The 16177-nt window shown below is 44.6% G+C and overlaps 1 protein-coding gene across 1 annotated transcript; it reads left to right on the plus strand.

The window, feature by feature from the left end:
* The first annotated feature begins 14772 nt into the window (after positions 1–14772).
* On the plus strand, positions 14773–15732 carry LOC124292977. The gene has a single exon (XM_046731869.1). It carries the CDS (start codon positions 14773–14775, stop codon positions 15730–15732), a length of 960 nt encoding a protein of 319 aa, XP_046587825.1.
* Positions 15733–16177: the final 445 nt, after the last annotated feature.

A 16177-nucleotide genomic window follows, 5' to 3' on the forward strand; every position in this document is an offset into this window, starting at 1 on the left:
CGTGCTCGCGAACCGGATACGCTATCTTCATCTACCGGCGCTCACAAGCGAATGAAATATGTTGACCAAGACCCAATACAAGCGCATGGATCTGCACATGAATCCACCAACCCTTCCCCACAAAGACGAAACAAAGCATCACAAGACACTTCGACTTCTACTGTTACCTCTGACTTAAGTGCCAGTATGACTGATAATAGCAGCGCAACGGAGGCACCGATCGTAATCGATAAAACGATCAAGCAAACTACGGAACGAATTCAACCACTTACCTCATCTGAATCAAATCAAAACTCCGGTAAGCCCCAGGGTCGTAGTGTTAAAATACGTGAAGAACAGTCCGACACACTGAATAAGCCGACACCCGAAGCCACTACCAGTAAAGGACGAAATTACGCCCCTCGATTCACGGAATTCGTAACAGATCTTAACCACCTACCATTAACGCATAGTAAATTTATTCAAGAGATACGCGCCAATCTCCTCGACAGACAAGACAACCTAGCCCACCGCATCTCGGCAGACTGCAAGACATCACGAGGAGTCGCGGGACAACTAATCAATAGGAAAATAATCACCCGAGATCAACTACAACAACTAGACCCTGAAGTAACGAACGTATTGACACTGCCACATGGTAACCGCCTCATTTACAATCTAGTAACAAAAAAATACCACTACCAGAAACCTACTGAAGAAACACTGTTCAACGCCCTAGTGAATCTGAAGAATTGCTTGGAACAAGACAAAGTCAAATCGCTCTCGATTCCAAGACTAGGCTGCGGCTTAGATAAGTTGGACTGGAACCTTGTTAATCGGATGATCCATTACATATTTAAAGACTCCGACATAACGATCACCATTTGTAATTATCAAAATCCGACTTATGACTCGACATCTTCTGAATCTGAAGCAGACGCATCAACACCCAGAATCCCTGCTCCCCCTTTAACTCGTCGGCCAATGCGTCGGACCGGCACTAGGTCAGCTCCAAGACATGCTCCGGTTTCTACTCCCTCGCGCTACCCAACTGATATCTCGGAGAGTGACTCCGTGACACATGATCCGGAGTCAGCTGTTGAAGACACGGATAGCGATGCCTCCGTTGTACTTACGGCAACGCTACCACCTTCAGGATCACAACGTCGCGACAATCCCGAAGAGCGAAAACCGGACCGCCCCCATATTGACAATGACAACTTTTGTTGCTTAGATTACTTCATACAAAATCAAAATGACATATTACCAACACCCAACGTAACCGAAACTAACGACGGACTTCTCATGTTGTGCGACAATTACGCTCATTTCGTATCAGCTAATTGTGGTTGGACAGAAGGACTAGAAAAACAGTTGATAGACGGAAATCTAATAAGCATGGAATCCTTTCAAAACCAGAATCCAGAAATATCCGACGTAATTAAAACTCGGTTGAAAAACAACAAATACATATTTACCCTCGTAGTGAAACCACGTCAATCAGACCCGGGCAGACTTGACGACATTTTCTACACGTTAGTTAACTTGAGGATTATCTTGTCCGGACTAGACATTCGGTCCATATCATTCCCCATGTCAGGACCAGGAGTTGATGATATTCTACGATCTATCTTTAAAAAACTCATTTATCACATTTTTGCGGATTCAGACATTCGAGTAACACTTTGTAGAAATACTACAATTATACCAGACGAACGATTACGCGAAGACATGATCAAAGAGTACCACGAGTCACTGATCGGAGGACACCAAGGTGTTACAAAAATTTTCAATAAAATAAGAGAAAAATATTTTTGGCCAAATATGAAAAAGCAAATTCAAAATATCATCAGATCTTGCGGCAGTTGCCAGAGGAAAAAACTAGTCAGGATCAAAACAAAATTACCCATGGCAATCACTGACACGCCCGCAGAGGCCTTTGACAAAGTGGCATTAGATATTGTTGGACCTCCACCCCTTACTAAATCGAACAACAAATATCTCTTGACGATACAATGCAATTTGACAAAATTCCTGGACGCCATCCCTTTACCTGATGCCACCGCCAAAACTATAGGCACAGCATTCGCAAAAGAATACATTACACGTTACGGTGCTCCTCGAGCAATACTTACAGACCAAGGACAGAATTTTATGAGCACAGTCATCAAACAGCTTTGTAAACTCTTCAAAATTAAACAACTACGAACAACCGCCTATAGACCGCAATCAAACGGCTCATTAGAAAGAAGTCACCTTGTAATTACCGAATACATCAAACATTACACCAACGAAGGTAAAGACTGGGATAAATTCATACGTTTCGCCATTTTCAGCTATAATACAGCAAAACACGACAGTACACATTATTCACCTCACCAGCTGATCTTCGGCTCGGAAGCTAAACTACCGACAGATGCGATACTAAGCAACACATCCACGCATACATACGATACATTCCTCCTCGATCTAATAGCGAATCTCACAGACATCCGTAAACGCGCCGCGTTGAACCTGAAACAAGCTAAACAGAAAAGTAAAGAACACTACGACAGAACGATTAACCCACAACGATTTGAAGTAGGACAAACTGTCTACCTATTGAACAAAACAAGGTCAAAATTCCAAGATCATTATAAAGGCCCGTATGTAATCAAACGAATAATAGATGACGTTAACGCCGAAATATACCTCACGCTAAACAAAACTAAAATAGTTCATCTCAATAAACTGAAAATCGCACATACATAGTAAAATCCCACATTAACCCCTTCAATAGCTACTACAGTACAACCGACAATAGCATGCTACCAAATTGCCTGCGATCGCGTTACATTACGTCTCATACTCTTGCATATCGTTGCAGGTGCAGTGCTCTCGACAGCAAGACAGACGATTCGACTAACGTCGCGATTAAGCAACTGAATCAGAACCCGGGAATCTTCTTCGAACAATTGCAAGACCTACGTACATATAACAAAGAATGGACTTTGCTGAACTACATAGACCTCCAATATTTATTCGACCGACTTGACCAAGCATCAGATTTCTTAACCATAATAGAAGGTAAATGCTCTGTCGCCAAAAACTACTGTTACACCGGCGACCATATTCAAATGTTGGCTGATAGAATGAAAACCATGAAACTGTACCAAAACCGAATAGAATATTTAGTTGGCCATCGCACAGGCGAATCCACTCACTCCGAACTTGCTAAATTAGCCCACCATCGCGGAACACGAGGCGCGATTAATTTCATTGGTAGCGTATCAAAATCCTTATTCGGCACCCTAGACGTAAAAGACAGAGAATATTTTAACCAACAAATTGACAACTTGTACAACGACAGTAGACACTTAGCATCCCTGCTTAACAAACAGACAAATATCGTACAGTCAACGTTGGGCGTCTACGGGAAAGAAATCGACAGCATGATTAGCGAACAACATAAATTACTCACGGCCCTCTCGACTGATGCAGCTATTTCAAAAGCCTTAATCGCCAACAATACCTTCAGAACGACTTTACTTAACCGACTAATTGACCTGGACCGACACTTGAACGAATACGAACTTGATCTGTCCAGCTTAGTAAACGCTATTCTCTTCGCTCAAAAAGGTATCGTCCACCCTAAAATTCTATCACCACAACAAATTATTTCCAGTCTTAAACATATCCAGTCACTCAGACCACAAATAGAGTTTCCTATTCCAATGGATCCAAATTACGCTGAAGAACTGATTCGAATCTCTAAAATCGACATAGCGTATTACGAACCCAGACTGCTTTATGTGATATCTATTCCGTTGTTCAACTCCGAGGCTTTTGACCTGTACCGACTGCTTCCCGTCCCCGTTAGACAGACATATCGTACGACTCTGCAAATAACAAATTCGCTTACATTCAACCTGGCAGCGACTACATAGCTATAGCACTTAACCGAGTGTCGTACTTTCAAATCTCGGAATCCAAATTTAGTAAATGCATTTAATCCTTAGGAAAATTCATATGCAAGTTGACACAACCGCTTTTCCGACCGTCGACTCACAAACTCTGCGAGGTAGACCTTTTTCTGAACCCGTCCAGAAAAATTTCAAAACAATGTGATATCAGATTGACCGCATTCGATGGAACCTACTGGACGGAATTATCAACATCTAATTCTTGGATTTTCTCAGCTTCCACTCCTGAGACTCTTCATACTCTCTGCCCAAATGACCAGACCTCTCGTGTCACACTTTCCGGTTCAGGCATTATCACCCTAGACGACCTGTGTACGGCTAGTACTTCTGAGGTCACTCTCAAAACTTCGAAACGCTCACGATCTACCGAGACCCTCTCCTACGTCCCCAAAGTTACCTTGGATCTAAGTCAAGTATCCCTCAGTTTTGATTTTAATATTTCCACCGACTTATCCTTAATTGCAATCCCCCCACTCCACAAAACCTCGCACATAGATGTACATGCCTTGGCCAATACCGGACTATCGCTGCAGGATATCGCAAAACAAGCTACTGATATCAGCACACACCACCGCACACAGCGCTATATGTTGCACATCAAAGACACTCTTACTTACAGCGGTGTTGGTTTGCTATCTCTCGCAACCCTATACTTATTCTACCGTCACTCATGCCTCGGCAGGGTCATTACTCTGTGCACACATTGCAAAACAAAAAAAACGAACCAGACATTTAGAGCCATACAAACAGGGTATGACAATCCAATCGAGCTAACTATTATTCACCCACCTACTTCTTCTGTCCTACCCATTCCCAACGAAGTAGAAACCCATCATGCAGTTCCTCACACACCACCTCCGCTTCCTTTAAACCCACCCACCTTACGAAAACCTTATTACAAATAGGCAATTACTATATTGCTATCAAGATCTGCTGTTGCGCTGTCAAACAGACATAAGTAAAATGAATACTTGTGTACACTACTGCACTAAAATGATTGTAGTGACGATTTTATACCCTTAGTTTACAATTAGCCCAAAATATATCTACACTCATAACCGATATCATTGAACGAATAGGTCAAACTTTGTATCTCGATATGTATAAAAAAAAAAAAAATATGTAGTATTACTTAGTACCCATGTCACGTGCGGAGCGGTCTCGCACGCGACGACTTACCCTCTTGGTTATTAACGAGGTTTATTATTTATTTTTTTGTTGGATTCGGGGGTGAACGTCCTCTACAGGGCGTTCCGTGGGAAATGGTTTGGAGGATTTCAATTATTATGTATCAATTTTGAATGGAAACAAGTGGAAATATTTAATGGAATAACTAGAAGCAGCGATATTTAGACAAGGAAGCTTACAGTATAGTCTTACGCTACTCACGTTCTCGCTCTTTCTCGATCTCGCTTGTGGATTCGGCTTCGGCCTCGAAGGTGCCGAAGCTTACACCTTCACTCACTCACTTACGTACTACACGGCTTGATTAAGTTCGTGGCTTTGCTTGTTGCGCTTAATTCTAACTTCACAGACTGATGTCGCGACGCGAGATGCTTGAATGACCGCGGATAGATTTACAGGGAATTCCCTCTGTGATCGTCGGAGACCCAAGACTGATAACTCTTTACTCGACAGCTCTGAAGGAGCCTGATTCCGTAGATGTTGGTTTGATGCTGTCTCTAACGGGACTGTCTTCGCTCGCTCGTCCGACACCCCTTGGAACGTCGGGCGGCGAGCGAATTTATGCTGACTTTGCAATTTAAAACAAAGGCTCGCCTCGCAACGGTCATCCTCGAAGCGCGTGATTTCGCGCTCGCCTCATCCTGGTGTTGATTACACCCGGGATCCGGCGGGCGCGAAGACGCTGACGTTGCTGGCTGTCCAACTACGCCGTTGCACTTGGCTATACCACGAACTGGTTATGATAAAATATTTTATGTGTATTAACTAAACCTATGCTTCCTTGTCTCTTAAAAATAATAATAATGATGAATTGTTATGATCGGTAATGTTACATTTTGGGTAAATGTGCGGCGCTCGTGACACCCAGCTAATCAAAGATATCATTGTTGTTTAGTCTTAAATGTACTAACCCGCTTCCATGCGCATTAACCCTAGGCGCCTAGCTTTAAACAACATTATGTAACCGTAGTATTATAACTATATGCCTTACGCTCATACGTAATCCAGAATATAAACCATACACTACCTATAATAAGATAAATTGTAAAACTAATTTTAAGCACATACTTTAAAATCATGTTTCACATTTCCACCTTCTTGCTTCCCATATTCGGGACCATACCTACCGCTATGCTCCCTCTGACGGGGGGGGGGGGGGGGGGGGGGGGGGTGTTACGTCCAGCATACCACTTCTCTCTATTTTTCCTACTCGCTAACTCTCCCACAGTTCTTACATTAATCTCATGGTCGCTGTCCTGTCCTCTTATCTCTACGTAGTCTCACGCTATTCACTATCACGCTTACTCATCAAATTCCATTCCCTACTCCTAGCATTGTCACACCTTTTCTGCACCTGTACGATTCGCGTCTCGAGGGACACTTCTATTCTAACTCTCAACAACGTCACATCTGAACTTCTTACATAGCTTCATACAGCACACTTCGTTTTTACCGTCATCTGAATTTCCTCGAAATAAATATATTAGTAATATCTCAAACAAACCCTACGTTATTCGATCCTCATCCTGATTTCCGGTTGTCCTGGAACTTAAAAGCGAAGCCAACCAGTTTGCTCTTACCGCTCAGGAGTAACTCTACTCACGGACGTAACACTATTTTCAAGAAAAAAATGGAGTACGTAAGCATTTTACAATATGTGCGGGTGCCTATAGAGTGGATATTCGAAATATTTTACGATTTTCTGGTACAATCAGTAAGGTTGGCAATGAGCGTGCACATGGCAAACGGTGACCGTAATGACGATAACAACCTTCGAAATGACGTTATCGTTTACCAGGCAGGTGTGGCGGCCCGCCTGGTACGTGATGAAAAGGGGGATTTTCTGTTTCAAGAGAAATTTTTATTTAATTTCACAACTTTTAGAATAAATTTATTCTCCTTTTTTTTTTCTTTAACAACAAAAACCTCAAAACTTTTGTGATACATACACGTCCTACGTTTCTCAAATATCATTTGACAACTTTTGGAACAAATTTGATAAATACTTTTGTGTGAGTGATGTATATACCGAGAGTTCTAATCCAAAGATGGCGGCGCTCCCCCTAGCTCGCCCCTACCCCTCCAAATCCGCAGCGTTACCCCCCCCCCCCCCCCCGCCCCTAAATCGGCGGCGCTACCCCCCCCTGACCCCTAAATCTGCGGCGCTACCCCCCCCCCCCCCTTCCTCGCAAATCCGCGGCGCCCCCCCCCCGCCTCTGCCCCCCGTTGATCATTTTCGCGATTTGCCGCAAGATGTCTATTTTCGTAGAATTTGACACACACACACAATAATTCCTGTCGAGACTTGTTTGGCGCCGGAAAGCCGCACATAAATCGGATAGGGTGAAAACCCGCTAGATCTATTGAAAAAATTCCAGGAAATTACTCTTTAAGATGGTGCCGACAGTGAACTTTGCTGGTGGTGATGCACTTCAATCAATCTGGGGCAGTGGGAGTCCCATAAAAATTCCTCGCACAATATGCGTGTCGGGACTTGTCCAATGGAAAATTGTAGTGGGGGGTGGGTGGTATATAAAGCGTACGTCTATCGTGATCGTCACTCTGTTCTCATCGTATTCTCATTGTGAACTGTTCTCGCTTGTGAAATAACCTCAAAACGCGATTGATCTAGCAAAAGTTAACCACGTCAGCCGCCTGGAGAATCTGCCAACCAAGAACATGTCGGAACTCGAAATTGGGGGAGTGTATGACATCATTGGGTTACGACTGGTCAAAACAAAATTCTGGGTACGTGTTCTGGCGACGATCGATGGAGAATACAACGTCTTCTTACCACCGAGAATCGTAAGAGTTCTACAAAAAGATTTCGGTCAGCTGACTGAAATGTGTAGCGTGGCCAGGGAAAATCGTCTGCAAATGAAATACCTTGGTGGAGAATTCAACAAGTTTGAATTTTCATGCAGTTATGTGCCTTGAATAAACTATGCGACCCCCCTCTACTTCCACAAAATTCATCCACGAGGGGATAAAAGCGGGTGTGCTGGAGATGGAATAGTCAGTCTTCCACATACTATCCGTCAGTATATAATCGAGCGCCACATTCCCGATCCTCAACATGGCGATGATCCTAGACGTGCAATGTTTTATCGGTCATAACATGAAGTTTGTACCCAAGGAAGTCGCAGTCATGAATGTGAACGGGTCAGGTCTGGATTACATCATTTTCAAGCCGCCCTATGATTTGGCAAGCTTACCACTTGAATGTAGAGCTACAAATGTATGGTTGACACACAATCACCACGGAATATCATGGAATGCGGGCAACAAATCTCACGAGGACGTGACAAAGATTGTGAGAAAAATAGTTGGAAATGCGTGTTACGTATACGTCAAAGGGGCGGAGATGAAAGAATAGCTGACGAAGATCGTTGATGGTACAACAAGGGTTATTAATATGGGTAATTTGCATATCATACCCCCTGCAATGGAAAAATTGAGGTATATGGAAGCGGCACCGTGGCATGACGTGAACCATGGATACTCCCCAGCGAATAAGCTCCAGCAAGCAGCAGCGCCAGGCTCAATTTGGTATGAGGACAACTCTGAATACATCCCGTGTTCAGTGGGTCAGCGTCGTTTTGTGCCCGTGTCATTGCGATCTCCGTGCGAGCCGCGCTCGAACGATTCGTCTCCGCAGGGATGCCAAATCTCGCGTAGACGAAGAGGCGAGCGCGCATCACGCATTTTTTAAAACAGTCCAGTTAAGTCGTCCGTCTAGTGACGATCGTGAGTGACGCCATGCGTTCTCTCGTACCACGACCACAGACGAGAGGCCCAAATAAACTCTCGTATACGTTCGCTCTACGGAGTAAGGTTGATGAGTACGGCCCGAGTGTCTCTCATTCTACACGGGACCGAGTGCCCATACACACATACCAAGGGTCTTGCACCCTTTCATCATACAACGAGCCCAAGCGCTCTTGGTGTACTACCAACACCAATTATACTCTCATATACAATCGCTCCTCCGAGTAAGGCAAACGCAAATCATACGAAATTCGATCGAATCGAATGAAACAAAAATCGCAGTACGAAACGCACTAGAGATCGCGGTGGCATGAGCCAAACGGGCTGTAACCGGCATATACACATTCATATACACAATCGACACATTCACGTGTGCGACACATGCTTTTATACGTTTACAAATACACGTTCATACGTCGTGGGTTTTTATGCCGCAAGGCTTTTCCCACAAGAGCCAATAAACATTCATAATTCGATGGCTCAAACGCGAGTTTTTTATTCAAGAAAACCTCAACCTCTATCCTTCACATTGATAAAAAAGGTTCTATTCAAAACTACGAGGCAACTTCACCTATCAAGAAGCTTCGACTATACAATTTGGTGTCAGAATCGGGATGCGAACCCACGCCCACATAGAGGACAAGAAGAAAAAGGTGCAAACGTACATCGTATTCAATAAATCGTAACACTCTTCGACTAGTCAGCCATCGTCTCCAAATTTATCACCCCCCAGTTCGCCATCGATGGAAAACGATCATCATCTACAAAAAGATAAGTATGCAAACGGTACACGATTCTTAATATCGTATTATATACTTTCTTTGGCGTTATACGTCTTTCTATAGTTCATAACGTTCGACGTAGTCGAAAACAGATTTCGGTCCAACGCTCGCTTTGTGTGAAGAACGTAGCATGCATAAATCCGACAATCACGTGTATAAAACAAGGGTCTCGTTTTTTGTCATGAGAGTCTCGATATCTAGGCGTTGAAAGATAACCGTCGCACGAGGGGGTTTGTTCACACTTGACGCGGGCCGCGCTCGGTCTCTTGATCTTATACGGTGAAAGACGAACGAGTTCGCGCGCGTTTTCGAAAAGATACGCGCTGCACGGGGAGAGGCTTAGAGCCAACCCTTGAGAATCAGTCGAGCTTCGACATCGAACGCATAGACGTCGTATCCTGTTTTTCTCGAAGATCTCATAAATATTTGTCCGCACAAGCTCAGTAAAATGGCTGCCCGCGTAAAGTTTATTAATCAAAAGCGTGCGACTTTAAAGGCGAACATTACCAAACTTGAGCGATTCACGGAGGACGCGGATTTTGAACCCGCGAACATAAAAATGCGGGCGGATCGTGTAAAAGAACAATTCAATTTCAAAAAAAAAGAAGAATTACACGATGAACTCGCATTATTAACCGACGGAGACGGTGACAACGTCGATGAGTTCGACGAGTTGCAGGATCGATTCTACGCGATATAACTAAAATCGAGACAGATTTATTATCGACAACACCACAACATCCCGGTGTAGCAAACGTAACGTCGCTGCCGATCGACGGCACGCGTCGACTTAAATTGCCGGTCGCCGACCTCCCAAGGTTCGACGGCAACATCGAAAAGTGGCTATCGTTCAAAAATACATTTCTGACAATGATCGATTCTCGCGAAGACATAACGAAATCACAAAAATTCCTATATCTAAAAAATTGCCTAGAGGGTGACGCGTTAAACAAAATTCTCATTTATAACGTGAGCGAAGAAAATTACGGGGCGGCATGGAAGTTACTTCTAGATTCGTATGACAAGACTCGAATTTTGATCGTAAAACATCTCGACGCGATCCTCGAGATGCCTGCGGTAAAAAAGGCGACGCATAAAGATTTAGCGCCACTCGTCGACGACATGCGCCAACACGTGACATGCTCGCGTCATTGGACGTGATACCAGATAAACATTTGTTAGTCCGGATAATCGAACGCGCGTTGCCCAACAATATTCGGGTCAAGTGGGAAGAGGCGCTCAATCTCGACACCTCGCCAACGCTCGAGCAAATTTACAAATTCGTCTCCGAGACCGCATTTCGTTTATGTACGCTCGAACAAGATGTATCGCGTTCCAAAACAGAGACCAATTACAAGCGACCGCTTCCGAATTATACAGATCAAAGCGGAATCAAGACTCGACGCGGAGAAAATAGCGCGCGTACGTTAGCGATAGGCACGTCAGCAAAGTGCGTAGTGTGCAAACGGGAGAGTCATCTCACATACCAGTGTCGTGAATTTCAAAAAATGACGGTTCATCAACGGTGGAATTTCGTCAAGGGTTCATCGTTGTGCAAAAATTGCCTGCGCTCGCACCGCGGCAAATGCACTTCGACGCATTGCAAAAACTGCTCCAGATTTCACCACACTCTTTTGCACAACGTATCTCCTACTGCATCCACCCACGCGACCCAAGAAACGATACAATCGGATACACCTAAGTCGACAACAAAGGTAAATTTTACATGTAGCAAAATGATGACACACAGCTCACGTCAAGGGCGTTACAGTCGCAGTTAATGCTGAGCGCTCAAATACGCGTCAAAGACTCACGCGGTCAATATCTAAAACATCGCGCTTTATTAGATACTTGTGCGACAGCGCATTTTATCACGGAGGATCATGTGAGAGAATTGAAACTACCGATACGCGCGTGCACGATCGCGGTAGGAATGATCGACGACGCAAATACAATTTCTAAAGGCGCGGTCGAATGTACATTTTATTCGATACACGATAATTTAAACAAAACTCTCACGTTTCTGGTCATACCGAGAATAGCTGATAACGTACCGAACGAAATCTTTCCTCGCGAATCAATCGACTTACCGCGGAATGTAAAATTGGCCGATCCGCAATTCCATTTGCCTGGAAGGATCGACATCCTCATCGGGTCAGGGACAACGTTGTCATTATTATCGATCGGACAATGTGATTTGTCCCGCGACGGCTGCGATCTCATCTTACAGAAAACTCAGCTCGGCTGGGCCGTTACCGGCGGAAAATCAAACACCACGGTCGGAAAACGAACGTCGTGCCAACTGACCGAATTAAAGGAAACAATCGAAAAATTCTGGTTGCTCGATGATGCAAACGCTAGTCAAAGAAAATTATCAGAAAATACAAGCTGCGAAACTCATTTCATTCGAAACGTCACTCGCGAACCGTCGGGACGGTACGTCGTTCGTCTGCCGTTCCGCAGCGCCGATCGAGACCTCGGTGATTCGCGATCTATGGCTTTGCGACGATTTGCTGGCTTGCAAAAAAAGCTCAACGCGGACCCGGTCCTTAAAGCGGAATATCATCGCGTTATGAATGAGTACATAGAACTAGGCCATATGTCACTCGTTGTCGACGAATCACTACCCGGTTATTATCTCCCACACCACGCGGTCATAAAGGCGACAAACGCCACGACGAAGACCCGAGTTGTCTTCGATGCGTCCGCCAAAACAAGCATGGGAGTGTCGCTTAACGATACGCTGATGGTCGGCCCGACTATTCAATTGAAACTAATCGAGCATCTTTTACGATTTCGCAGTTATAAATTTGTGATTACCGCGGACATCGCGAAAATGTACCGACAAATTTGGATCGCCCCCACCGATCGTCGGTACCAACGAGTTTTCTGGCTCCAACAGGAAAGAATTCGCGTATTCGAACTAAACACCGTAACGTTCGGCGTGTCGTCGGCTCCGTTTCTTGCGATACGAACCGTACAAAAACTTGCAAGCGATGAGAGCGCGGATTATCCTAAGGGGGCCGAGGTTTTAACGCGCGACTGATACGTCGACGATTTGTTATCAGGGGCAAACACCTTTGCGGAAATCGTACAAATTCGGGACGAAGTGATCGAAATATTGAAGCGTGGCGGATTCGACATTCGACAATGGGCGTCAAATCATCCGCAGGCCCTAAATAATTTGAGCAAAAAAACCGCAGATATCGAATTTCTGACAGACGAAAGTCCTGTGCACAAAACACTCGGTATATCATGGAGCGCGCGGAATGACGACTTACTTTATACGGTGAAACGTATCGAGCCCTCCGAAAAGATCACAAAACGATATATCATATCAGAAATCGCGAAAATTTTCGACCCCCTCGGTTTACTCGGTCCGGTGATTCTCACCCCGAAAGTGATTATGCAACGATGCTGGAAAGCAAAAACTACATGGGACGAGTCCGTACCCAGCGCGTTAGATTCCGCGTGGCGATCGTTCGCGGAACAACTGTCATTAATCAACAATTTAAAGATTGACCGATACGTTTCGACAAATAACCCAATCGATATCCAGATTCGCGGATTTTGCGACTCGAGTCAGACGGGTTACGGAGCTTGTATATACGTGCGCTCTTGCGAGCAGGACGGCGAAATTCGCATAAGATTTTTCTGTTCAAAGGGACGGGTGGCTCCGCTAAAAGATCTAACCATCCCTCGACTCGAACTCTGCGGCGCTTTGACACTTGCTCGCTTATATCGCGAAGTCCTCGAGGTAACGAGCTTTCGCGTGTACAAGACAATTTTCTGGTCAGACTCGACAATAGTTTCACAATGGCTAAACAAACATCCGAGCGTCCTAAAGGTGTTTGAAGCACATCGCGTCGCAGAGATACAGGAAGTCAGTAAAGACGCGGAGTGGCGGCACATCCGGACTGATCAGAATCCGGCAGACGCATTGTCGCGAGGTCAATTTCCACGGGAATTTTCAAATAACGACTCGCGGTTTCGGGGGCCTGCGTGGCTAGCTCAGCCCGAATCCGTTTGGCCGCAAGTCGCGGTAACTCCTCAGAAGGATTTAGCGGGGATTAAAAAATCATTGTGCATGTTCTCGCAATCGCAATCGGAAGAAATTTTCAAAAATTTCTCGTCATACACACGATTGATTCGTGTCGTCGCGTACTGCTTACGTTTCTCACCCAACAATAATGTCAAGGGCGCTTTGACAATCAAGGAAATTGAGGAGGCTGAGTATCGCGTTATTCGATTAATCCAACTAGCGCACTTTCAAGACGAAATCGATCGTCTTTTATCCGAAGTAAGGGTGAAATGCGCAAAACTCAGATCTCTGAATCCGCGAGTCGACGGGAGAGGCTTGATTCGCGTCGGTGGTCGTATAAATAAGGCCGATATCTCGCTCGATCAAAGAAATCCGATCCTTCTTCCGTCGCGACATCACGTAACCGACCTTTTGATTCGTCACATGCACGAAAAATTCTTTCATACCGGGATCCAATCGACATTATATATGTAGGAGTAAAAAATATTCTCTATGTTAAGTTTATATTTTAAAGTAAAGATAAGATTGTGTTCATTTTTAAGTGTCGTAAATTTAAGGATTATGTTGTGACAAAGGCTATCCAACATGCTGTTGCCAGATGAGGAAACGTGGCTAGTTGGTGAGTCTCGGTCACTGAAGTATTGTATAATTGAGATGGATACGAGTCGTGTGAGAGCGAGAGAGAGAGAGCCAGGTATGAAGTATGGAGTTCAAAGTATAAGTAAGGTTATGAGGGTGAGGGTGATAAAAGGCCAAGAGGCCCTGCATGTACCTAATAGCTAAGCAAAAGTCAGTCTAAGACCATCGGGACTACTGTAAAGATGTACTTGTCACTTTGCCATAATAAAGAAATACTTCTATAAAATTCAAACCTGCCGTCACACTGCAAATCTTCCTTTAGTAAAATTAATAGCTTCAAACCTATTATTATCATTATACTACATATAGTATCCGGCAAAGATTCTGGATACTAGACGGCAGAAATCAAATACGTAAAGTCGTGCGACGTTGCGTGCGATGCATCCGGTTTCGGGCTGAACCAGAGACGTACAAGATGGCCGACTCACCAAAATCTAGAGTAGACAGTGCACCGCCGTTCTACCATACGGGAGTAGATTATTTCGGTCCGATACTCGCAAAAGAAAAGAAACATCGGAATCGGAGCAGCATTAAAGTGTACGGCTGCGTATTTATTTGCATGTCGACTAAAGCTATTCATATCGAGATCGCAAGCGATCTGTCAACAGACGCGTTCATAGTGGCTTTACCACGATTCGTCAGTCATCGGGGCATTCCGGGCCATATCTATTCGGACAATGGGACGAATTTCGTCGGCGCGAACAGTCAACTTCGTGAATTTTACGCTGTCAGAGAGTCCGAAGACTTCCGTTCTCAACTGTACGAATTTACGTCGACCAGAAAAATTGGGTGGCATTTCAATCCGCCCCTCTCACCTCATTTCGGGGGTATTTGGGAGGCGGCTGTAAAATCGTGTAAACACCATCTTAAACGCGTCATGTGCGATCTTTTGTTTACGTACGAAGAATTGACTACTCTGGCAATCGAGATTGAGGGCATTCTCAATTCGCGCCCATTGTGCCCTATTTCCACAGATCCAAACGATCCAATTGCTTTAACCCCCGCGCACTTTCTTGTTGGAAGACCGCTCACGATGCTGCCGGAAAATGATCTTTCACTTGTTCCAGACAACCGAATATCCTCGTGGCAACTGATCACTAAGACACGACAAGAATCCTGGCGCCAGTGGCAACTCGAATATTTGAGCGAGTTACAAAAGAGACAGAAATGGATAAATCCGACCGAAAATATCGCGTTGGACACGGTAGTCCTATTGATTGACAAGAACCAACCATGTATGCAGTGGCGACTGGGTCGAGTGGTGGAACTACATCCTGGAGACGATGGCGTAGTCAGGGTGGTCACCGTAAAAACGACTCGAGGACTCTACAAACGCAACACGAGATCGATTTACGCTTTGCCCATAAGTGTTTGAGATTATCGGGAGAATTCAACGAAAACGATAATTTTCGAACTCTTCTCAGTTGAAATTTACAATTGATTCTTTCTAATTTTCAAATTCGAGTTTTCGATTCATACTTACGCAAGATTCAGTCAATATACTATGTAGATGTAAGCCAAGTCTTCAAGTTTCTTCAAAGTCATATTCCAATTAATTATTTACTCTTTATGCATAAAATATCAACTTTAGACTTAAGGTAATCGTTGTAAAAGGATCAATTATAATAAGGTTAATGACATGTACTACTGTTTGCATAATTTTGTTCGTTTGCACTCCCAACGGGGGGAGGGTGTTCAGTGCCTCAGCGTCGTTTCGTGCCCGTGTCATTGCGATCTCCGTGCGAGCCGCGCTCGAACGATTCGTCTCCGCAGGGATGCCAAATCTCGCGTAGACGAGGAGGCGAGCGCGCATCACGCAT

The sequence above is a fragment of the Neodiprion lecontei genome, chromosome 2 (genome assembly GCF_021901455.1).
Source record: "Neodiprion lecontei isolate iyNeoLeco1 chromosome 2, iyNeoLeco1.1, whole genome shotgun sequence".
In the NCBI taxonomy this organism is placed as follows: domain Eukaryota; kingdom Metazoa; phylum Arthropoda; class Insecta; order Hymenoptera; family Diprionidae; genus Neodiprion; species Neodiprion lecontei.